Source organism: Salvelinus alpinus, chromosome 21 (assembly GCF_045679555.1).
Source record: "Salvelinus alpinus chromosome 21, SLU_Salpinus.1, whole genome shotgun sequence".
Lineage (NCBI taxonomy): Eukaryota > Metazoa > Chordata > Actinopteri > Salmoniformes > Salmonidae > Salvelinus > Salvelinus alpinus.
The window spans coordinates 5,653,399-5,680,046 of record NC_092106.1 but is presented as its reverse complement, the minus strand read 5'-3'; the positions used below and the strand labels follow the sequence as shown (position 1 = coordinate 5,680,046).

The 26,648-nt window shown below is 44.2% G+C and overlaps 1 protein-coding gene across 2 annotated transcripts; it reads right to left on the bottom strand.

The window, feature by feature from the left end:
• Positions 1-633: 633 nt before the first annotated feature.
• LOC139547660 (inositol-trisphosphate 3-kinase A-like) lies at positions 634-24,717 on the bottom strand. 2 transcript variants are annotated; one of them, XM_071356640.1, is made up of 8 exons: positions 23,566-24,717; positions 15,031-16,417; positions 5,488-5,587; positions 5,145-5,358; positions 4,207-4,411; positions 3,856-3,957; positions 3,655-3,726; positions 634-3,034 (listed from the first exon to the last, which is right to left on the bottom strand). In XM_071356640.1, the coding sequence occupies exons 2-8, from the start codon at positions 16,255-16,257 to the stop codon at positions 2,825-2,827; spliced, it is 2,130 nt and encodes a 709-aa protein (XP_071212741.1). In that variant the 5' UTR covers positions 16,258-16,417; positions 23,566-24,717; the 3' UTR covers positions 634-2,824. The 2 variants fall into 2 exon arrangements, with proteins under 2 accessions (XP_071212741.1, XP_071212742.1); XM_071356641.1 differs by lacking the exon at positions 23,566-24,717 and having other exon boundaries at positions 15,031-16,539.
• Between the last annotated feature and the right edge of the window lie 1,931 nt (positions 24,718-26,648).

Here is a 26,648-nt window from a genome sequence, read left to right as displayed (position 1 = left end):
TGTCTATACGAGCCTTTCTGGATATGATGCATAAGAGGTAGCCCTGGTCTTTTAAGTCATTCCACAATGTAACGCTCACAGGAACCATATAATATACGGACCTCCATATGTATTTGGACAGTGAAGCTAACATTTTTTAAATTATACTCCACCATTTTGGATTTGAGATCAAATGTTTCATGAGGTGACAGTACAGCATGTCACCTTTTATTTGAGAGAGTTTTTCATACATATCTGTTTTACCGTTTAGAAATGAAAGCGCTTTCTGTATCTACACACTCGGATGCAGTTAGTTTGTTTTGTGTTGTTTTGCCTTCTCCATTACACTGAGTGAATTTGTCCAAATACTTATTACTTCTTGAAATGGGGGGGGGACTAGATACTTTGTGCTTTCATTTCCAAATGGTAAAACATATGTATTAAATTAACATCAAATAAAGCTGATATTCTGTACTATCGCCTAACTTGAAACAGTATCTCAAAAAATAAATAAATGCTGGAGTATAGAGCCACATTTAAAAATACATTTGCTTCACTATTCAAATACATGCGTAAGGGAATGTAAAAACCCTTTCCATCAACACGATTCATACTTCTGATAAGTTTGGTGTTGAATAATGTGGCGACGAGGGGTTTCAGATTAGAAAGACTTGTGCTTAATTCCAGTTTATTGCAATCAATGGTATTCTAGACAAAGAGAGCAAGGACCAGTCTCAATCCTCTTAACATTCATATATGTGTCCCCCAGCATCTTGTAATGCACTGTCTCCTGAAGTACAGCACAGAGGAAAGGCTTATCCAAACTATAAAATATACATCTTAGACCTACCCTAATACACAGTCCAGCTCTCAGCCACACACAACAACCCAAGCAGTCTGAAAGCTGGTAACTGCCAGGTTAAGATAAAGAAGAGGATACATGGTACGTAAGATATACATTGTAAACAATACATGGTTCCAGAATATATACTTCCAGAATGTGTGCTTTTATGGTGTGGAATATTTGAGCGATGTCAACAGTAGAGACAGGATTCCAGTTCCATGATGTCAATGCTGACAGTAACATATCAGTCACACACAGAACCCCTCTATTTCCTAGCTAGAGAAATCTGCTCACACCATAAATACACAAACTGTGTTGTCTGACTCTGTTGAAGAATATGGAGTAAGACTTGGATGGGAATGTTGACTGACCGATCTACAAAGCCAGAGACACAAGACCCGACACCGTTCAGAAAAGGTGTCAAATACAGTCATCAGCAGAAACACATAAAAAAAACTGACGACTGTCATTATGGGTGAGTTTGCATATTTATATCTAAACTTACTGAGGAATGGTCGTGTTAAACCAACATTATCTCGAAAGAAAAAGTGTACCAAAACAAGGGCAAATGCAGAATCCTCCTTCAATTAGAAGAAAAAAAATGGCCACCACAATGTCATCTTTGATATCAATGATTCTATATTAAATCAGATTCACATTAAAAGTCTGACGTGTAGATGAACGTGTCATAAGAATCAGTAGCTCATTCATTCCCGTTTCAGGTGACTTGTTCAACTAGTAATTTCAGTTGTCAGGCCAATCGTTACCCATCCCAGAAAAAGTAAGTATCATTGAACTAAAGGAATAATGATCACAATTATACAGATGAGTCAACTGCCACTCACCAGAAAATGGTTTGCTTATAAAGAACCTGGGACAACAGAGTGAATCAATATTCAGGGACACACAGGCAGGACTAGTTTTGTTCAATGGCTTTTGTGAGGTACCCATTTGTGCAATACAGTCTAGTTATCGTGACCACCAAGGCATGTGCCCACCAGGAGGGAAATTAAAGAAGAAAAAACATTGATCCCAGCTATTAGTTCAGTGGTTCCCAACCTTTTTCGGATTACCGTACCACCAACTGAATGTTGCTCTGCCCAGAGTACCCCTGAAGTACCCCCTCGTGTGCATTTTACCAGTAGTCCTATGGTCTCCTGAGTCTTCTCAAGTACCCCCTGTGGATAGACCAAGTACCCCCAGGGGTCCTAGTACCCCTGGTTGGGAATCACTGTTAGTTTATCTCCTGGGTCAACTCCGCCAATCAGACACCACGCGGGTCAGACCAATCAACAACAGCCTCCAGTTTTCACCATAGAAAAAATATATATGTTACAGACAACAGTTCATACTTTGGGTTAACTCTCCAGCAAACTTTGTAATGATAAAAAAAGAACAAAAAAATCTATCTAGGCACAGAAAAAAAAGTACAAAGAGTAAAGAGGCTATTTGTGGAGGCAAACAAATTAAATACAACTGTATTTACATTAAAAGGCTGAGCACCGGATAAAGTTGAAAATATACATGTTTTTCCAGTGTTTCTAGTGTTGACATTTATATAAAATAGTTTTAAAAGCATAAAGTCAAGTGGTCCATAGAGAAAATAAAACATTGCTCCTCTAAGGTCACTTGAGGAGAATATATCCCATTGGAAAAGTTCAGTACATTATCATCATACTTGTGATAATATGAAGGTAGTGTGTGTGTGTCTGTGTGTGTGTGTCAGTGATAGTTGATGTCATAGCTCTTATAATGAGAGAAGTTGATGAGGGAATACACACCACTGGTTATGTGGACAGGTTTCCCTCACTCTCTTTCACGGTCATCGTCCTTTCCTTTCCCTTCATCTCTCCAGGCTCACGTCTAGTTTGGGTAATGATCAGTTCCATCTGTTCGTCCCCAACTACATCCTCTGCTCTGACAAAGATGAGAGTGTTCTCTCCATCCTCTTTTTCTCCCTCTTCCAGGCCATCCCTTTGTTCTTTCTCACACAGCCCTCTCTCAAGGGCTGGGGGGGAGCATGGTACTGAGGATGTCTATGAGATTGTCCAGACCCCACAGGTAGCCATCCTCGTGGTTGCCCTCCATCCAGGGGGTCCGGTGGTCCAGGGTGAGGAGGGCAGGCAGGGGCACCGTCTTCCCAAAGTCTATCATCCACACACGGGCCTGCCCCGACGCATCATGCACAAACAGCAGGGAGCTGCCCACCACCTGGGAGAAAACAGGATGGTTGAGGTCAGTGTGAGTGTTTTAAAGCTGCACTATGCAGAAATCGCGCCACCATTTCCTGGTTGTTAAAATTCTAATAGTTCGCCTAATTTCAGTTTGTGACAAAACAAGCATGTATATTGCACAGAATCATTGTACCATCTAAACCACTTTGAAATATATTTTCCATAACCAAAAATATTGTATTTTAAGCTGTTTGAATGGTGTACAAAACTGAAAGTAAAAGAGGTTTAGGGTTTGGCCGTGCTAGGCCGTCATTGTAAATAAGAATTTGTTCTTAACTGACGTGCCTAGTTAAAGGTTAAATTTAAAAAATGAAAAAAATAAAAATAAATAAGGCACATAGAACAGATCTACTGCTTTCAAGGAGGATGACAGGTCTTTAACTCACATTTCTATGTGAATTTGGTCAGGTAGCCCAAAAAGTTACATGTTGCAGCTTTAATAAGGAATTTGAATCATGTTCATATCAATCACATTGAATCATAACCCAGCAAAGAGGTTTGTTGAGGGAAAACAATCATACCGAAAGTTACTGTAAATATTGTCTTAATTTATTGCCCGTAAGTAAAGCAGAGTACAGTGGCGTTTGTGTGTGTTACCTCATGTGCTCTGAAGAACTGGGATTTCTCCAGCACGGATCGCAGCTCCTTCAGACGTTGCAGGTAGAGTTTCTACCAGAGAGAGGAGAAGGGGAGACAAACAGTCAAACAGACGGTCAATCTGAAGGGGCTGATTAGCTCCCCTAGAACTCAAGTTCCCTTATGTGCCACCCGACTAAATGTCCCTCTAGAAACACGTACCAGGATCTGAATGTTCCCATCCACAAAGTCTCCCAGGGCCTGCATGACCTGCTCCCTGTGTTTGGTCTTCTTAAAGTTGGTGTTACACGTCCCGTCTGCTCTCTGCACAGCACAAATGACAAACAGTATTTAGTCTCGTTATTGATGCAGTGAAAATAAATGTTTTAAATAAAAAAATGAAGTAAGCTTTATGTGACATCTTTTTGAGTGCGGATCAATCATACCCATTTCCTTGTCTCATTATTGTGACCTGGAACAAGTTACTGTGCACATACATTTGAAAAACTAAAACTACTTTTTTCCCAATCCCCTCATTTTGACCCCCCAGTTGAACCCTGTGTGCCCCCTGACCTTGATGCCCTCGATGCGGAAGCCCAGGGTGGCAGTGGAGCTGAGGGTTTCTCTCCACTGCATGTATCTGGGCTTCAGGATGCCTTGTTGGGCCCTCTCCTGATCCGTAGGGGCCCCGGGGTCCACGGCCACCATCTTCTCGTACATATCCCTGCGGAGCCGCGGAAGCTCCCTGGCCTTCAGTAGCTCCTCCTCCAGGTAAGTCCTGATAGGACAGGGAAGACAGGGTTAGTGGGCCAGCTCATTATCTAACAGCAGAGTTATCTAACAATAGTGCTCTCCCTTCCAGCATTGGTCCTGGAGAGCCTCAGTGAGTGCATAATTCAGTTTTGCACTGATGAAGGTGGACTGACTGAAAGCTCAGCTACTTTTTGCCTCCAGCGCCTTCACTAAATCGGTTTTGGGTGTGTGGTAGATTCTGTCTATTATTTTCCAGCTCAGTACTGAAACACCTAACTCGGGGCCTCCCGAGTGCCACAGAGGGCTAAGGCACTGCATTGCAGTGCTAGAGGCATCACTACAGACCCGTGTTCAATCCCGGGCTGTATCACAACTGGCCGTGATCGGGAGTCCCAAAGGGCGGCGCACAATTGGCCCAGCGTCGTCCAGGTTAGGGGAGGGTTTGGCCGGGGGGGTTTTACTTGGCTCATCGCGCTCTAGAAACTCCTTGTGGTGGGCCGGGCACCTGCAGACTGACCTCGGTAGTCAGTTGAACGGTGTTTCCCCCGACATATTGGTGCGGCTGGCTTCCGGATTATGCGGGCGGGTGTTAAGAAGCGCGGTTAGGAGGGTCATGTTTCGGAGGACACATGACTAGACCTTCACCTCCAGAGCCCGTTGGGGAGTTGCAGCGATGAGACAAGATTGAAATTGGGGAGAAAAGGGGGTAAAAATAATAATTAAAAAATAAATACAAAACTCTTCCCCCGGTCTCTCACCTGCTGCCCATCTTGCAATCCATGATGGAGGGAGAGTCAAAGTCAGCCAGGAGGTCGTCCATTAGGTTGTAGTCCTGTTCGTCCCTCTGCACCACGCCGTAGTAGCCAGGGACATAGGGCCGCAGAGTGTCCCCCATCAGCTTTGACAGGCACAGCTGCTCACACTCACAGTAACGCTTCAACAAACGCCCATACTCCCCCGCATGGAAGTTACCTACGAGACAGAGGAGGGAGAGAGAATGTGTGAAAGAAAGAGGTCAGCAGGGACAGAGAAACACACACACACAGAGAGAGAGAGAGACAGGGAAAGTGGAGAGAGAGAGAGAAACAGAGTGGTGTATACCTGCGTGCCCGGCGAGCTGCACCCAGGGATAACGCTTCTTAAAGGACACAACGAAGGGAGACCAGTGCACCATAGTTTTCAGCTTCTGCCACTGCTTGGTCTGGAAGGAGAGAAGCAACAAAATGGGTTACACACCACCAGTCAACTAAACTAGTGGTTTAAACATGTTTGTCCTGACTCATTCCTACTCGGGCCACAGCAGAAAACCTGATAGAAAATGTTGTCTCGCTTATCAGTGGGTCATAAGACCATGAGAGGTTGGTCAAAACAGTTTGAAAACAAATGATCTAAAAAGACACATACCACACAGAGACATTTATGCAGAATCGTCAGGAGGGAGAGAGTGAGAGGTCCCAGCCCGCTTGAGCCAAGCCCAGGTACACAACATTTCTCACAGCCCCCATTCGCAAAACATTGACCAGAACCATCACACTGGTTCCACAGTAAAAAAAAGAATAATAACGAAACACACGCCCCTGGCCTACACAGGAACACTGTGAGAGTTTGATTGAGTAGGTGTGGGAGTGTGTGGGTTTGCTGCGAGTCTGCTTGGGTATCTGTGAATGTGTGTACGTGCAGTGAGTGAGTGTGTGTGTGTGTGTGTGTGTAGAGTTGGTTTATCTTTATTGGAAAAATACAGCAAGGTCACTATGCAAGGGCCTTTGACGCAAGCAAGCAGAGGAGAACACACAGCATCGATTACACACACACGTCACTGACTAGGAAATGATACTGTATGTGTGTGGGAATTCACAGGAGGGAGAGAGAGAGAAACAACGAGAGAGATAGGGACAGAGACAGATAGAGAGACAGAAGGAGAGCGCAAAGGTAGGGAAGACAAAATGTTTGAGAAAAGAGACAAGAGAAAGAAGAGGGAGGCAGAGGTCCTCATCAAAGAAGTAATTCAGTGGAAGGACAGTGTATCATAAACCAGTCTATAATGATCACTAACAATCACCAGTCTGCGAAAGAATGCATGCCCCACTCCACTACAGCCCAGTACAACCAAACAAACCCAGACAATGTTTGTCTGTCTGCCTGACTCCACACATTCTTTCTACTGGACTGCTGTAACTTTGTGCTGAATACAGAACGAGGAAAGAGTAGTAATAAAAATACTATTCATAAAATATCTCAGAATAGGAGTGCTGATCTAGGATCTGTCCAGGGCTCCCGAGTGGCGCCGCGGTCTAAGGCAGTGCATCTCAGTGCAAGAGGCGTCACTACAGTCCCTGGTTCGAATCCAAGCTGAATCACACCCGGCCGTGATTGGGAGTCCAATAGGGCGGCTCACAATTGGCCCAGCGTCGTCCGGATTTGGCCGGGGTAGGCCGTCATTGTAAATAAGACTTGGTTCTTAACCGACTTTCCTAGTTAAATTTAGGTTAAATAAAAAAATACATAAATCTAATTCATTATTATCTAAAAGGCAAACTAATCCTAAATCAACACTCCTACCATGAGACACTTTGTGGATACCGAATGCATGGTAAAGAACAGAGACAGAGCAGGCCGGTAAGCCTAGTAGTCAGAGTCCCGTGGCTGGTCAATGCCAACAGAGACTTCCGAGCTCCAAAGCTCTTTACCAGCTTAACCCAAACATAACCCTTGCCTCAGAGCAGACTACACATACACACTCACAATTTCCAACCTCTCCTTGTCCCAGTCTGTAATCCCCACATCTTTTAAGGTGACCACCATCATCCCTGTTTCTAAGAACTCTAAGGCTTCGTTATAACAAATGACTACCGCCCTGTAGCACTCACTTCTGTAATCATCAAGTTCTTTGGAAGGCTGATTGTGTCACACATCAACTCAAACAATCCCACTCACTCCAATTTGCATGCCGCCCCAACAGATTCATAGATGACGCAATCTCGATTGCTCTCCACACTCTCCCTCACCCACCTGGATCAGAGCAATACCAATGTGAGAACGCTGTCCATTGGCTACAGCTCAGCGTTCAACACCGTTGTCCCCTCCAAGCTTAGGACTCTGGGTCTGAACACGTCCCTCTGCAACTGGATCCTGGGCTTCCTGACGGGCCGACCCCAGGCGGTGAGGGTAGGCAACATCACGTCCACCACGCTGACCCTTAACACAGGGGCGTGTTCTTAGTCCCTTCCTGTACTCCCTGTTCACCCACGGGTGTGTGGCCACACGCACACACACACCATTACCAAGTTCGCTAACGACACAACAGTGGTAGGCCTGATCACCGGCGACGATGAGTCAGCCTACAGGGAGGATGTCAGTGACCTGGCAGTGTGGTGCCAGAGCAACAAATTCTCCCTCAATGTCAGCAAGACCAAGGAGCTGATCGTGGACTACAGGAAACAGTCATCAAAGACTCCAACCACCCAACCCATAGACCCTTTTCTCTGCTGCCGCACGGCAAGAGGTACCGGTGCATCAAGTCGGCCAACAGGCTCTTGAACAGCTTCCATCTCCAAGCAATACGATTGATAAATGGCTAACAAAAGATCTACACGGACTGTATTTGCAGTGTCTCTATGCACTCACAGGGCCCAACACACTCACACACATGGTCACTCCAACACACACACACACACTCCATTTGCTCTCTCGTACATAATATACACATACATTTATACTGACTCTACACACCCACTCACATGCAAGCTGCTGCTACTCGGTTTATCTTATCTTACATCCTGTTGCCTAGTCACCCTACATATCTACCTGTGTGCTCCGCTCAGTCAATCACTTTATCTATCATTCTCTCTCTCTGTCCCTCTCTGAGCTGAGCATTGGGTTCCACTCCAGGGGGTCTATACCCCTTTTAAACGGCCATCTTCTCCTCTTTCACTCCTCTCTCTCATCCACTCATTTATCTCCCACTCGCTCTCTCTCCTGCAGTTCAGGCCAGACAGCTTAATGAATGGCCAGGGGGGGGGGGGGGGGGTCAGATGTAACTCAGTCCCCTCTATTAGATTTCACCCCCCATCCCCATCATTATTACCTGACCTGAATGACCCTGGAGAGGAGACTGATGATACGAAATATTCTTTCTCCTTCCCTCACTCTTGCCCAAACTCTGCCCTTAACTTCTCCTTTTCGTAATCCCCATACTTTTCCCTTCCTCAAAGTATCACTCTCTCTCCCTCTCTCTCTCCCTCTCCCTCTCCCTCTCCTGCCTTCACTCACTGCTTCCCGCTGTCATCCTAACCCCCCTCTACTCCACTATGAACAGCAGGGCTCTGTCCCTTGGCCCCTTCCTCCGTCTTTTCTCCCCTTCATCCTAAACCACACTCTTGGAATGTGTCTGGCCCCTGTCATAACGATAGCAGCCATGAAACACACACACACACGTCAGTAGTGACATTCTGGACATCAGTGTTTTCCACAAGAGGAAACAGAAAAGCTCTGTTCTGACCACGAGGCAAAAAAACAAACGGCTGTGAAGCTCTGACCTACAGCCCTGATGTCTATTCGGACAGCAACCATCATCATAAATCCCTCTGGCTTACCACCGCCTTAGCCCAGATGGAGACGGTGCAAACGTCAACTCAGAGCACCTTATTAAAAAAAAAAACATGACATTTTAATAGGGAAGCTGTAATAAAGTCAGCTCCTAGGTGTCACAAACCTGCTCAAATAAAATACTAGATTTGATTGTGTCGGACGTAATAGAGCCAATACACGCCTGACCCAGCCTACAGACCCGTCCGTATTAGCTCATGCCAAAGCAGATGTATTTCTCTCGGTAGAAGGATGATCTAACTCACCTGTAGAGACCTGCCTCAACTAGACAGGACGGGGTCTGTAGCAGCGACTACACGCATACCAGAGAGAGGAGACACTGTGTACCTGTCCACCTCATAGCTACTCCTGGAGAGAAAGACAGCCTTATATGCTGGATTTACACCAGGGGCGCGTTCAGTGGGATGCAACGTTTTGGAATGTTCAGATATAAATACGCTATGTACAACAAACAAGTCGAATAAGGATTCACGTCGGCTCTATTCGTGGCATTTGTACAGGCGACGTTCGACGTGGTCCTGACTACTTCCATGCCCACAAGGACAGGGACAGTCTTCACCTGTCCACACCTAACTATATCATATCTATGACTATAGAAGACCAGGGTCATCTGCCTTCACCTCCTAGCTATACTATACTTAAGCAATAAGGCCCGGGGGGGTGTAGTATATGGCCAATATACCACAGCTAAGGGCTGTTCTTAAGCAACGCGGAGTGCCTGGATACAGCCCTTAGCCGTGGTATATTGGCCACATACCACAAACCCTGAGGTGCCTTATTGCTATTATAAACTAGTTACCAATGTAGTAATTAAAAGATTAAAAATCAATGTTTTGTCATACCTGTGGTATACGGTCTGAAATACCACAGCTTTCATCCAATCAAAACCACCCAGTGTATAAATGTACTGTATCTAAGCCTGCCCTCACCTGTTGACATTCGTCTCCCATCTCAGCTCTTCCCAACAGTATATCTAATCTGTGTCTCTCTGTCTCATCTCTTACCTGGCAGACAGAGCAGTAGTGGAGCAGCAGACCAGCACTGACACAGGCACACACAGACACAGAGAGGAGGTGAGAGCGTAGCCAGTCCCACACACTCCGCACCATCAGCACAGGGTCTCCAAACGTGACCTCCACGAGCGTCCGGCGCTCCATCAGACTGTCCCTCAGTTAGCCTAGCGAGGTTAGCATTTAGCCTTGCCCCTCGCTCTGTATGTCACTGTTAGCCTAGCATGAGCATGTAGCCTTACCTCTGATAGAAGCTATCTGTCCCCTCAGTTAGCCCTGCAGCATTGGCAGTCAACCAATGTAATTGCCTGGCTTTGTTAACTTGTGTTCTGGTGAACCTCCCCTCTCATATGAGGTTACACTATAATCCCTCTCCCACTGAGCCCTTCCCCTCTCCCTCTCTCAATGCCTCATCTTTAACACCAACTCGTCTCTGTCTTCTTTGCGGCATTTTGTCACCCTCTTACTGTACCATTGCCTCCCTACATGCTTTTCTCTTCTCCCTCCCCATCTCGTGCTCGCTCTTTAACTCGTCCCTCATCGCTCTCTCTCACTAATCTGTAACTTAACGCCACATTTTCCCTCCGAGTTTATTATGACCCCCTCCCCCCCTTTTGTCAATTTTCCCTCTCCAAGTTTCTTTCCCCTCTCGCACACCAACTGCCTTTCTGATATTCTCTCACAATCTGTTTATAGTAGTCTCTCCCTTCCTCTAATCCCTCCGTCAGCCTGTACTGAGCCCGTGTCCTCAGAAATCCAGTCCCCGGTGACATACATGACTGCAACACCTCTTTACTCTACACTACTTTGACGGCACATACTAGTCACAGGAAATATACTTCTGTAGTGTAAAGAACTTCAATGAGAGATGGTCTCCCACACTAGCTCCGGAGGTAGTGTGGGAGACATCTACCCCACATACCCCCCGAGTAGTATAGTGTAAAGACAATGGCTCTCCTACACCACATGTTCCTGCAAGAATTACCTTAATACCAGCAGACAGCATTTTTGCTGGTAAATCCAGAGACAAGTGAGAGGGAGAAAGAGAGAGAGAGACAGAGCAATAGCGGGGGAAAGGCAGTGTAATGCAAAAGACATTACTACCTGACGTAGCCAATTCTGTTTTGTCATCATGCTGGAGCCAAAGTGAATTACTGGATGGGATTTTCAGAGGAAAACAACATTTCCAAATACCACTAACCCCAGTTCTCTTTCTCTCGAACACATGACTCCTTGGAAAACAGTGGCAATTGTTACTGATTGGACTATCAGGACTAAATAAAGAAAATTTAAATCCACTAGAGTACTCCCCTATAGCTCTCTCCAAACCCTTCCCCCGCGGTCCTGTTTCTCTTTGTCCCTCTGAGGTATGGAGCTTTTGATTTACAAAGGGGGTACTCCCCGGTTTAGTGCTCACAACACCAGTGTTCTTTAAAGACGTCCTCCAACAATTTTTTATTATTTTTTTCTGTTGAAAAGTGATATCCCAAGTATAAATACAGGAAAGTACACACACTAAAGGGTAAAAAAACTAAAAAACTATTTTGCTCAACAACCGCAAGCTTCAAGGAGTAGGCCATTCAAGGAGTCAGATTGATGCCCTTCCCCCGTGCTTGAGGAACAATAGAGGCGCAATAGAGAACAAAAGAGGAAAGCCCCCCCACACACACACACAATGTCATGACTTACCTGGACCACCTATTGAGATGTACCTTTTGTTAAGTCAATCTTGGGATATCGCTTTTCCACGGGAAAAGTAAAAAAATAAATTAAAATCGCTGGATGAGGTCTTACTTTTAGGTGTGATGCTGCTCTTTTTCAGGCCTTGTTTACTTGTTTATTTGTAAACCAAATCTCCTCCCTTCTGCTCTCTGTGGCATGAGCACAGCTCAAACCACAGCCCAGTTAACACAAAAAAAAAACAGAAGTCTGACACAAATGTGTGTTTTAATGCTTTTGTGAACACTTACAAATGTGTGAGAGAGTGCTGCAAGTTTGCAATTGTGAGTTGCATAACGGGAGTTTGTGTACGAGTTGGTTCTTGTGTGTGCACATGGAGCATGCTCTGTATGAGCTGGTATGTGTCGTGGGGTATATTGTAGAGTGTGTGTGTGTGTGTGTGTGTGTGAGTGTGTGTGTGTAGAGAGGGTACTTTATCACTCCTCCTCCACTTATCTACATTTCCCTCTGCATGCTGTTCCACTGCCTGTGAATCCGTGGAAAACCTTATGCCGTGGTGCAAGGCTAGATGGGGGAAGATAGTGTCCGAGAAATGAAGGGATGATGCAGGCAGAAAGAGACTATGAAATAGGTTAAAAGTAAATGTGAGTAATGCAAGACGTTACATTCAAAATACAGAACAAGGAGAGAGAGAGAGAGTGAGAGAAAATGAAAAAAAGAGAAACAGCGCCATATATGGCAATGATGTCGCCTAGCAACGCAACTGCCTTCAGCCCAATTTTCCATGACACACTCTGAGCTGTGAATGCGAGACGGCAGAGTGTGTCATGTGTGAGTGCGTGCCTTAAACTCTGAATATGTATAGTGTGAGCAGGCAAGTGTCTACTATGTACATCATTAAGCACAAAGTTTAACAACTGCTTTGGCCACACTTTGAAAGCCCACAGTAAGTCAATAACAACAAAGGACCTAATACTACCACAACCGACAACACTCCTCAGTGGTGCCGTATCACACCAGCTAGATCCAAAATGGATGCCCTAGTACAGTCACTCACTCACTCCAGATATTCAATCATAACAGTAGTGGGGGGGGGGGGGGGGGATCTATAAGATGGGAACTGCTGACCAACCCCCTTTCACCCAGACTACATTAATGCGTTAACAAGGATGACACAGACACACGCAAATATGGAAATATCTGAAATCACAGAAGATAAAGCCAATTGGAGATAAAGCAAATGTGTGAGGAAGAGAGAGAGCGAGACAACGTAGGTAAGAACGTTGAAAAACAGCTTCTCACCTCAAGGCCGTCAGACTGTTAAACAACCATCACTAACATTGAGTGGCTGCTGCCAACATACTGACTCAAATCTCTAGCCACTTTAATAATAAAAAATTGGATGTAATAAATGTATATCACTGGTCACTTTAAACAATGCCACTTGATATAATGTTTACATACCCTACATTACTCATCTCATATGTATGTACTGTACTCTATAACATCTTGCCTAGGCCGTTAGGCCATCACTCATCCATATATTTATATGTACATATTCTTATTCATTCCTTTAGACTTGTGTGTATAAGTAGTTGTTGTGACATTTTTAGGTTACTGGTTAGATATTACTGCATGGGCGGAAATAGAAGCACAAGCATTTCGCGACACTCGCATTAACACCTGCTAACCATGTGTATGTGACCAATAGAATTTGATTTGAGCAAAGGGATAGAGCATTTTCTTAAGGCTCACTCACCACACGTGGACTCACCCACACACACAGCATAGAGACCCACTGGAATCACACATCAATGCCATCCAAATAGATCAGTCATTGATGTGTTATTTGGAAGGCCATCTTCCCTCTCAGAGACACGAACAAACAAGGACTGAACAGGTGTCCTCCTGAAGTAGTTTCTCTCACAAACAAAGGCACATTGATTATGCACTCGGAGAGAGAGACAGATAGTAACAGGGAGAGAGAGAATGTGCGTGTGTGTTGTTGATCTGTAACATATGGAAATTCTAGTATTTCCACACAGTCTTTCTCAGTGGTGACTTCCAGGATTCACACCATTCCTGTTCAGGAAGAGAGCTTGCCTGATTTTCAATTGGTCCATTTCCAGGAAAGACATCCTGTTTTTGAGCTCATGTCATTCCAAGCATTTCTGGTCAGGGCGCATCAAAGGCCTCTGACTGGGGAGGGAAACGTCATACATTTACCACCGTAGAAGGTTAGAGCTGGATCATACATGGGACAAAGCAAGAACAACTTGAGGGTCAGCAAATGACCCTGGGTTAATCTAGCCGAGCTCATTAGTGACCATCACAGTTAAGGGTCATAGTGGCTGGGGTCATGGGTAAAGAGTCACTCAGGAGTCAAAGGTTCACCGATTATCAATAAAAGGCCCTATTTATTGGCTTAGGAGTATTATGTAAGAGACAACAAAAGTTAACCAGGCCCTCTGATAGGCCAGCCGATTTCCGTCATATTGTTTTCACCCAACTGAACCTTTCTGATCTATGCATAAATACAACTGCCCTCCAAACTCCTTCAGGCTAAAACCACATACGTGTTCCAAGGGTCTTAAAAAAAAAAAAAAGGTTTTACCCTTGATGCAGCCATTGACCTAATATTCACCACATCCCCTGCGGTAGGAGCACATGGCCTTGGTGGCTTTGTGTATGTGACGCAAGTGAGACACAGAGACGTCAGCTAAGTGTAGATCTGACACAAACACTGACATTGAGGAATTAACATTTTTGAGTGCGTGTGTTTTATTGACATGCAGTCTGTAAGTCAACAAATGGGGGGTGTGGTACTGGAACATGCATTACCAGTGAATGTCTGCTCTGCGCATTAGGCCATCATTTTAAATCATAGTGCATCTTATAAATGAAGAAAAAAAGACTTGGCCTTATATCAATAGCATACAACTGTACCATGGAAGTGTGTGTGTACAGAAAGTAGTCTAATAAAAAGCACGAGCTGGCATACACACAGAGAAATGATCTTGTGTAGAGGTGCTGACTAACTGTGAATAAACTGCAAGCTACACAAATAAAGAAAGTTTAGCCAATAAATCACCGGGAGTTTATACAGAGAGTGTGCAACGGTCTTTATTTATTTGTGTACAGACAGTAAATAGGCCTGTGTGTGTATATGTATCTGCCCATCTTTGGCACTTCTAGCCAACATTTAGGACCGATTATAGCAAAGGAGTTTAACATAATACTACTGTGTGTTTTTGTATGCAACTTCATACAGCAGATAAACCTCTAGTCAGCAGACCTCCACCACATTTATCGCACAGTAAAAATGTTTTTATATATATGGCACACTTACCCCCGTGCCTTCGTTTGGGCTGCCCAGCGTGTTGCATGTGACTGGGGACAGGCTGGGCTCGATGTCGCTGCCGGCGAAGTCATCCTCGGACTCCTCAAAGGACGAGGCGGAGGACAAGCAGCCGGCGGAGGACGAGTTGGAGAGCTTTCTGTGAAAGCGCATTAGCGCCGGGGAGCCTCCGCAGCCACTGTCCGAGCATGGGGACTCATCGTCGGCGTGTGGGCCCAGCGACGATCCACCGACTCCGAGTCCCATGGTCCTTGGATCTAGTGTTTCCTGGGTCCGACTGGGGCTTAGATCTCTGGTTATAATAAGCTTTGGGATAGTACCAGGGAAACTTTGGCTACCTAGTGGACTTTGGACCTGTCCGTGTGGCTGTGTTGAAGAGTTGATCGAGGGGTCCTCCTGGTTCCCCGACTCAATTGAACTACTGTTTGGAAAAAAAATTCTGACAGCTTCGAGCTCACAAGAAGCAGTGGGAAAGTTAGATTTGGTCATTTCTACCTCTGTGTGGTGTATCTCATACCCTATCGGTTCTGACACGCCGTTTGTCAGAGGTTCGTCCAAACGCAAGCTCAGCGATGCCAGGGTCCGTCTTAAATTATCCTTGCCAGATGTGCGCCAATGGACTGAACCATCCGGTTGTACAGCCCCCGATACCCCCCTAACCTCCGAGGCAACCCCACCCTGTTTATCAAATCCGAATGGCTTGTTTTCCATGGCCCTAGCCGGGGCATTCCAGACATGGTCTTCTCCCGTTGTTTCTGGGCCGCTGCGCTGCGTAACTGCGCAGCGAGTTCTGTCGAATCCTCTGGCCCGTGTTTCCAAGCCCGTCGCATCGAAGGACGAGTCAGCCGCTCCCTTGCTCACAGCGTCACAGTCGAGAGCCTGAATATTTTCATAATGAATTCCAGGTGGGTATTCGGCGACCGGGGTGGTGTGGTCCACTACCACCGACTCAGTGTGGCCTCTCAACAACTTCCCCCGCCCGTGACCACGAAGGGTTTCCGAATTTCCATATCCGATTACCAGCCCTACCTCTGGTTGACCTGTGCTTGGCGAAGGCAACTGCTTCGTTTTCATCCGATTCCTGTAAAACCGGTCACACCTTCGCTCCTCACTGGTAAATCTGCGGATAGGGAGTCGTTTGGATGTTTCAGTTGGTTTCCATTTCGCTTTGCCTGGAGCGGCGGTGGAGTACGAGAGACCACAGCACGTTTGACCCATTCTGTACACGGTAGTAGTAGCGCACAAGTCACACCTTCCAAGATGTATCACATTTGAAACAATGCGCACTGTGCTACAAAGTAACACACGAGTCACGTGCTCCACTCATTGTTGCCAATGATGAATGACAATTATAGGAACATGTTTGAATATTCCATATCTGCAATAAAGAAGATGAAAACAGTTTTAGAATATTTTGCCAAAACACTTAACATAGGCTAGTCTACTGCTTGCCACTTGGTCTTGTCTATGTGATATTTCAATAAACTTCAAACAATGTCATAAGATACAAGGTACACAATTTTGCTTTCGTTAAAGAGATAAGAGTGACATTTGTGTCTGTGTGGAGGGGGAAGAAAAATACATTTGGCTGTAAAACAGGAACGCTTTTTTGTTTTTCTGTGCCTTTTGAGGCCAATAACTTGAGATACATTGCTTTGCTCATGTTTCTTGCCTCGGGATTGTTGCCTCAAGTCTGTTTTGTTCGGCTTGAGATGGATGGTTTAGTCTAGAGCCCTATCCCTATAATACAAATCAGGGTTGAAGAGTTAAAGCCAATGTATGCATGATCTGAACATTTGGTCTGAGGATTCGTGTGGAGGGTGTGACGCAATTCGCGGAGCCCCTGGAGGCATACCTCCATACAACATTGCTGTGTGCCTCTCAAATTTTGTAACAATGCGAAGTGCTCTGTATAGCTCCGCGTTGACATAATTGTTTGACGGTAGGTGGGGGCGTGAGGTCCTGTATAAACACAAACTCACTTCCTTGGCAACTTCCTTCACAACAGCTCTGCGAAGCGTAAAAAGTATGTTTGCTCTGACATCTGTGGAGGCCGCGTCGCAGTAAATGCTGTACTGCCACTGCAGATGGCTGATTAATCATGCAAAGAATTTGACCGAGATAACTTTGGTCCACTCTCGAGTTCAACTCGGGATAACCAGTACCTTTTAGCCAGGTACATTTCTATGGCAACAAATCCTTCAGAACTAACCTGCTCCAGGGCGGGCTAACTCCATTTATCCTGAATGAAGAGTCTGAGCCACAAGTTGAGGACCAATGAAATCAGATTCCCTCCATCTCGCAAATATTGCATATTGCATAGCCATCGTTTGAGGAAGATGACTGATTCAATACTTTATTAATTAAATGGTTTTTTGTTTGTAAAACTTTTTTAAAATGTTAAAATACCTATCGCACATTTAAATATGACAGAATGCATTTGAACCACCACACACAGTAAAACTTTTGTATGGAAATTCCATTATTTTATTGATAAGAGTGGGGGATAAGCACACCGAAGACGGCATTAACTATCAGTAATAAAATAAACTGCACTTCAAAAAGCCAATATCACACCATTGCTGAATTTCCCAAAACCTGTCTTTCATTTTGATTTGGGCACAAATGAAAATGTGGCACTGACTCGCACATGGATTTATGTTTCAGCATTGTCTCAGCATGCGCAGTTACAAGCCTACAAACCTTTTTTTTCAATTTTCGCCTAAAATGACATACCCAAATCTAACTGCCTGTAGCTTAGGACCTGAAGCAAGGATATGCATTTTCTTGATACTGTTTGAAAGGAAACACCTTTAAGTTTGTGGAAATGTGAAATTAATGTAGGATAATATAACACATTATATCTGGTAAAAGATAATGTAAAGAATTTGTTTTGTTTTGTTTTGTTCCATCATTGAAATGCAAGAGAAAGCCATTATGATTTAGGACCCAAGCGCAATTTAAAATTTGTCCACTAGATGGCAGCAGTGTATGTGCAAAGTTTTAGACTGATTCAATGATCCATTGCATTATTGTTCAAAATGTTGTATCAAGTCTGCCCAAATGTGCCTAATTGGTTTATTGATACATTTTCAAGTTCATAACTGTGCACTCTCCTCAAACAATAGCATGGTATTCTTTCACTGCAAAAGCTTCTGTAAATTGGACAGTGCAGTTAGATTAACAAGAATTTAAGCGTTCTGCCCATATCAGATATGTCTATGTCCTGGGAAATGTTCTTGTTACTTACAACGTCATGCTAATCACATTAGCACACGTTAGCTCAACCATCCCGCGGGGGGGGGGGGGGGGGGGCACACCGATTCTGTAGATGCTAGAGTAAGCGCCAGGCGGATGAGCAATATCCTCCATCATAGGACAGATGAAGCCTGAGCTGAAATGTGAAGCTAATTTAAGCTGGCTAACTTTAGAAAACCCTGAGTAGATCTAGCTTGCTTCATAGTATACAACTCTGGTCTAGGCCTACCTAAAGCAGAGAGGAAGAGTCGAAGCGAGAGGGTTTACTCCTGCAAAAATCTGTCCACATTAAGCAGATCATTATTTATTAAGCAAGTGAGAAGTTTTTGTATGGGGGGCAATGAGAGTGTCGAATTTAGTCAAGATAAAAAATATATTGCTATTATGATACCTAAGGCTTATTTGATCTAATAGAAGTGTTGTAATGCTTAGGTTGTTACGAGTGTACTGATATAAGTGTGATGTGTGTGACACATATCCCGGGAACTTTGAGCAAAAGCACTTTATACCGGAGTTGTTCCTGTTGAAATGTTAGACGATCTACGCATCTCACTCTCCACTGAATACAGGTGGTTGACGTCAACACTCCTCATCAGATATTTTTAAAAGTATTAAAATAAGAAGGTGTATCCACCAATCTAAAGAGAGGAATAGGCGGGATCTTGACAGTCTGCCGTTCCGCTCTGTGGGCAACGGATCCCATTGTTAGGGCGGTGGCACAAGCATCTCGTCATTATATCTACACTGAACAAAAATATGAACACAACATGCAACAATGTCAAAGATTTTACTGAGTTATAGTTCATATAAGGAAATCAGTCAATTTAAATAAATGTATTAGGGCCTTATCAATGGATTTCACGAGTGGGAATACAGATATGAATCTGTTGGTCACAAAGTAGGGGCGTGGATCAGAAAACCAGTCAGTATCTGGTGTGACCATCATTTGCCTCATGTAGCGTGACACACTTCCTTCCCATAGAGTTGATCAGGCTGTTGATTGTGGCCTGTGGAATGTCGTCCCACTACTCTTCAATGGCTGTGTGAAGTTGCTGGATATTGGCGGAAACTGGAATGCGCTGTCGTACACGTCGATCCAGAGCATCCCAAACATGCTCAATGGGTGACATGTCTGGAGAGTATGTAGGCCATGGAAGAACTGGGACATTTTCAGCTTCCAGGAATTGCGACATGGGGCTGTGCATTATTATGAGGAAACATGAGGTGATGGTGGCGGATGAAGGGCACAACAATGGGCCTCAGGATTTCGTCACAGTATCTATGTGCATTCAAATTGGCATAAATAAAATGCAATTGTGTTCATTGTCCGTAGTTTATGCCTGCCCATACCATAACCCCACCGCCACCATGGTGCACTCTGTTCACAACATTGACTTCAGCAAACCACTCGCCCACACGTTGCCATACACGCTGTCTGCCATCTGCCCGGTACTGTTGAAACTGGGATTCATCTGTGAAGAGCACACTTCTCCAGCGTACCAGTGGCCATCGAAGGTGAGTATCTGCCCACTGAAGTGGGTTATGACTCCGAACTGCAGCTGGACCAAGACCCTGGTGAGGACTACGAGCACACAAATGAGATTCCCCGAGACGGTTTCTGACAGTTGGTGTAGAAATTCTTTGGTTGTGCAAATTCAGTTTCATCAGCTGTCCGGGTGAATTTACAGTTAGTTTTATAACTAATATCATGCAATTCTACTAATTTTGCCATTGGGAAGAGTGAAAAATGTGCAGTTTTACAGCTACTTCCTGCAATTCTACACATTTTGCCATAGGGTGGTGCCGTTTTCAATATGATAACTGATGATCAATGGGCCCCACCCCAGTCGGTAAATCGACCATGCTTACTACAAGTTTAGTTAGCTGGCCACTAGACAAACTTCTGATGCACAACCAAATTTAGAAATTGCACCTTGTGTATCCTAACTCTCAACAGTAAGTTGAGACCCCGACTGAGCCCCCCCCCAAAAAAAGTGTTTATTTTTTATTGGTCCGCCAGTTGTCCCTCCCTGCCCTACAGAATAGAGAGAATCTAGACATTGGAATGGGGTCAGCTCAGTTTCTAGTTAGTGACTCTGAATTTGACATTACGACTCATCAGTGTTACAATCACCAAGAAAAATGAACAGAACAGAAAGAGGCAGGACTTATATTTAGTCTTTCACCACACATTGTAATGGGGAAATTTAATATGACTAAAGTTCATATTTAGTTTAGAGTGATCAACACAATGTTTAGCATGTTTTGAGTTTCTGTAATATACAATTTCCAGTGTTCTGTTTGTGACACTCAAGGTGTGGATTGATGGTCGCTAGACTTGATGCTAAAATGTTATGGATTATTCTCGTATCTGTTGATAGTGATTGACACCAGACTGGAGGTACAAGGACACACTGATTTTCCACTGTTGTATTGATGACATTTTGTGAACACTGTGTGATTCTATAGCAGATGACAAAGTCACTGCCTTTTTTCGATGACTTCCCACAAGCCTCTCTGGCTGGTGTTTGAGAAATGGATCAACTGTGTGTTGCAATGTGACCTGCTGACCCGGGTTTCACAATAGACAAGAGGCTTGAGTTTTTCCACATGTCGATTTGAATAGTCCTATGCATGATCTATGCATCATGCCAATACAATAAACTGACTCATAATCATGCGGTCTGATTATACTATCCAGACAGAACGAGAGCAGCATGACAGTAGAAACCCTGTCAAGTCAGGAAGGAGTGCTTAGGCACAGGAAATGAGATGGGAAGATAATGGAAAGATTGTATATGTTTTTATATTCGTTTATTTAGTAAATATTTTCTTAAAACTGTATTGTTGGTTAAGGGCTTGTAAGTAAGTGTTTCACAGTAAGGTCTACACCTGTTGTATTTGGCGCATGTGACAAATACAGTTTGATTTGATAAGGATGATGACAACACTGTGCTGCGTTGACACACCCATTACGGATAGGGATGTTAGGTCACATACAATGTCCTTTTAGGGGAACTGGTCAATCCATAGTGCTGCGTATGGAGGAAATTGCAGCGATTAACACACATAACTGATGGTAAGATACATTTAGCAACCAAGCAGACACCACAGAATAACCTAGAATGGTCATTCAAAAAGATGAATGATGAACACATTAACAAGTTAGCCTAATGTAACAGGTTGAAGGTTGCAGCCGCTACGCCACCTTGTTTAACAAGGTGAAGTCCTCGGATAAATACCAGATACTACTAAACATGAACAAAACACAGGTTCTTCACATCAGGGGTGGAGCATGGAAATGATAAGACATATTGCAATAGAAAGCTTATTTTTGTATATCACCGTTAATAATCAACGAGCAATAATCGCAGCACATATCAAACGTGATCTTCAGCGCTACCGCTTGAACAACAACATATGCAATAGTTAGATTCAAAATCAGACTTCAACAACAATTAGAAGAGTGCATAGTTGAGGAAGTCGTTCTCAGGAAGACGGAGAGCGGATCTGGAGGGATATGGGGACTCACGGCGCAAGAAGACTTACAACGGATTTGGATTAGGCCACACTTGTCCCCACTCTTGTCCTCCAAGAGCACACAGACCTGTAGCTAGTAGACAGGTCAGCTTAACTCTTCTTTATTTAAATTTGAATTGGCGTATCGCAACCAACTGAAAGGTGCATACACCGCCACCTACTGCACTGTGGTGTGAGGCCGGTCACAGCCTCCATATTCATCTATTTCTCTTATCTAGCCCTGTTGTTTCTGCCACAGGAGGTTGGTGGCACCTTAATTGGGGAGGATGGGCTCGTGGTAATGGCTGGAGCGGAGTAGGTGGAATGGTATCAAATACAGCAAGCACATGGTTACCATGCGTTGGATGCCATTCCATTCGCTCCGTTCCAGCCATTATTAAGAGCTGTCCTCCCCTTAGCAGCCTCCACTGGTTTCCGCCTAATGTTCTGGAGTGTGAATTCATTACACTTTGTGACACAAAAAGGGAAGAAAAATTGCCTTACCAACTAACCCTACACCCATTAAAACCTCACCACTATTCCACTAGTTGGCCCTATCTGATCCTTCACCAGGCCAGCAGCCTGGGAGGACGGGACACTATCGTTCAACACACCTTGTAACTCTTCTTCAGTAAAACCTCCTACACCCAAGTCTTCTCTGCAGCTGCCACCACGATATCTATTTTCTGCCATTTATGTTCAATTTCCGCGGTACAGTTGATAACCATGGCTTTGAACGCTAAGAAACCAACCTTACTGAAGCACATGTTATTCCTATCACTCTCTACTGGTCTTAGCCTACTCACAGGGCGCCTCATAGGATCCCTCACCCTGCACCCATCTTCTTTTACTACTTTCGTCACTGCCTCAGCATATGACACCTTCTGTAATACTCTGATAATGGCCACATCAACCTGCTTTTCTCTCGCCGGACACTTCTGATGTCCAGCACCATTGGTTAACACACACAACTTATTCAATTGATACTACACATTTCTTTGTCTCATGCCCTCTTGCACACTTCTCACATCTAGAAATCTCCCTCTTACACACTGCTACAACATGACCATAAGCGTGGCACCTAAAACACCATAATGGGTTCAGGACAAAAGCTCTCATGGGATAACTGACACATCCTAACTTGACCTTGTCGGGTAGACTCTGCATCAAAACTCAGCAGGACAGACAGTGTCTTCTGTTTTACCACGCTCTCCACCAGGTCTGCATCACACCAAACGGTGGGCATCACAGACACCGGGAATCTTCAATTTCAGTTGATCCTCCTTAACACAACGCCACCCCAGTTATCCCTCCTATCAACTGTGCCCTGCTCCGGAGAGCAAATCCTTCACCCACTGCAGAAGCAAACTGTTCAAATGGTTCTTTTATGCTGAATTTGCCGCCATGTCACATCGACTCAAAAAGCTTTAACTCCGGGCATTTATACACAAAATACCGCCCCACACTCACAGGCAGCACCTGGAACTAATTACAATTAAGTGACGCATGTCACGCTAAGACATACACACTGTGATGATCACAATAAATGTTACCAGATACATATAGGCTACAGAAATTGAAACACATTAAATCCATGGTCAAATGGTATACTGATGAGCAGAAGTTTAGATTTGATGTTATCACCCCAGAGATCAATAAGAGATAGAATAGGCTACAAAGCACCATAAAAAAACAAGTACTTCTCCAAAGAATATCAGACTTTCTCCATAAACTGAAATGAAAACTTACCATCAGTCAAGTGTCTGCCAATAACCTGTTGTTTATCCTTGCTTGTTAGGCTGGGAACAAGAGTCTTAGTGCGATATCTATCTGTATCTGGGTGTGGAGGGGATGTGAATGCAGCTTATCGGTTTGCTGTGTGTGCGTTCAACTGATAGAGGAAGAACATGTCAAAATACTTGCTCACTGAGCATGGAGTGTTTTAAGTTGCTTTTCTTGTTCTTGTTCTTCTATGGTATTATGGTGGTCCGCAAACATACGTTAGAGGTGCATGCCGTCACTGTACAGGGTAGTGTACGAGATTTTAGACAACAATAATATTGATTCCAAATAATAATAAAAAAGACAAAGAAACAAAATCAATGTACTTCTTTGGTCAGGTTAAAATGTCAACTCTGATCCACACAGGCTATGGGACCTGAGAAGGAAAAGCATTTTCGGACAGTATTCCTTGCAATGTACTGGAGACCCAATAACTTTTCAGCCGCAGATACAATTATGGCCAGTTTTGTGGACTTCTTGTTCAGTTGGGCGTTACAATTAATCACATGCGCAATAAACGCCACAAAATCCACCTTCTTCACGATCAGCATATCAGCTTCCCTCAACTGTTTGAACGACACTCTGAATCTCCAAAGGCTACGGGGCGTCCACTGCCATATCTTCAGCTCCACTCGCTCCTTCAACTATTTCACGTGCCTCCATGTAAGAGACCTGCTGTACAGTCCTGATCCTTGCCACTTTAAACTCCTTTACCCTAACCGGGCACTCCGGGGAATTGGGAATGTGATTTCCAGCACAGTCGCAACACCGTACATCCTCAGATTCTTCAACAACATTCCTTCAACAATTTTGCAATTCTGGAAGAACATGGCTTGGACACGAAAGCGCTCACCGCATATCTCACATATCCCAGCTTCACATGTGAAGGGAGATACTCTTCGTCAAACCTCAATAATACCGACAGGCTTTCCTCTTTTCTTCCATCCACAACGCGGTTCAGACGGCGTGCTCCAACAACAACTGATATGTTCCTTCATAAACCACAAGGCCTCAACATCCAACGCGACACCTGCGATGACACCTTTTAACGGTGCTCTGCTCCAAAAATCTAAACACCACTTCAAATGTTGATATTTTGTAGAGTCTTAATGCCTTTTCCACACACAAGAAATCAAAACAAAACCACTTCTCCCAAAAATAAGCATAATTGTTAGTGAATTGTATTCCAACCAAAAAACCTACACTCATTTACAACTTTAGCCCTTTTTGTTCCATTTTCAAGTTCAATCCACCTTCAATATTCCTCCACTCCAGAAACCGTCATCCTTCTCATCCTCTAATTGTATCTGGTTAGCGTCTCCATTCCGTCTGGGAGGGCATAGGCCTACCCACTTGGGAGCCAAGCCTAACCAGCTAATCAGAATAAGTTTTACCCTACAAAAGGGCTTTATTACAGACATAAATACTCCTAAGCACCTCTCCCCCTCAGACGATCCCGCAGGTGAAGAAGCCGGATGTGGAGGTCCTGGGCTGGCGTGGTTACATGTGGTCTGCCAAATTCTAGCGTAGTGAACATTAAATTCTCTGGCAACAGCTCTGGTGGACATTCCTGCAGTCAGCATGACAATTGCACATTCTCTCAATACTTTAGATATCTGTGGCATTGTGGTGTGTGACAAACAGGTCCACCTGAGTAATGATCATGCTGTTTAATCAGCTTCTTGACATGCCACGCCTGTCAGGTGCACGGATGATCGTGGCAAGGGGGAAATGCTCACTAACAGGGATGTAAACACATTTGTGCACACAATTTGTGAGAAATAAGCATTTTGCGCGTATGGAGAATTTCTGGGATCTTTAATTTCAGCTCATGAAACATGGGACCAACACTTTACATGTTGCTTTTATATTTTTGTTCAGTGTACAGTACAAGTCAAAAGTGTGGAAACACCTACTCATTCAAGTTTTTTTTTTTACTATTTTCTTCATTGTAGAATAATAGTGAAGAAATCAAAACTATGAAATAACACATATGGAATCATGTAGTAACCAAATAATTGGTAAGCAAATCTAAATATATTTTATATTTCAGATTCTTCAAAGTAGCCACCCTTTGCCTTGATGACAGCTTTGCACAATCTTGGCATTCTCTCAACAAGCTTCATGAGGTAGTCACCTGGAATGCATTTCAATTAACAGGTGTGCCTTGATAAAAGCTCATTTGTGGAATTTATTTCCTTCTTAATGCATTTGAGCCAATCAGTTGTGTTGTGACAAGGTAGGGATGGTATACAGAAGATGGCCTTTTACCAAATAAGGCTAAGTCCATATTATGGCAAGAACAGCTCAAATAAGCAAAGAGAAACAACAGTCCATAATTACTTTAAGACATGAAGGTGAGTCAATCCGGAAAATTAAGAACTTTAAACGTTTCTTCAAGTGCAGTCGCAAAAACCATCAAGCGCTATGATGAAACTGGCTCTCATGAGGACTGCCACAGGAAAAGAAGACCCAGAGTTTCCTCCGCTGCAGAGAATAAGTTCATTAGAGTTACCAGCCTCAGAAATTGCTGCCCAAATAAATGCTACAGAGTTCAAGTAACAGACACATCTCAACATCAACTGTTCAGAGGAGACGCGAATCAGGCCTTCATGGTCGAATTGCTGCAAAGAAACCACTACTAAAGGACAACAATAATAAGAAGAGACTTGCTTAGACCGGTGGAAATATGTCCCTTGGTCTGATGTGTCCAAATTCGAGATTTTTAGTTCCAACTGCCGTGTCTTTGTGAGATGCAGAGTAGGTGAACGGATGATCTCCGCATGTGTGGTTCCCACCGTGAAGCATGGAGGAGGAGGTGTGATGGTTTGGGATGAGATGGACCGCAGAGTGAAGGAAAAGCAGCCAACAAGTGCTCAGCATATGTGGGAACTCTTTTAAGACTGTTGGAAAAGCCTTCCAGGTGAAGCTGGTTGAGAGAATGCCAAAAGTGTGCAAAGCTGTCAAGGCAAAGAGTGGCTACATTAAATAATCTGAGCTTAACCGGTTCTGTCCACCAACAAAATGCGACTTCTAAAATCAGGATTAAC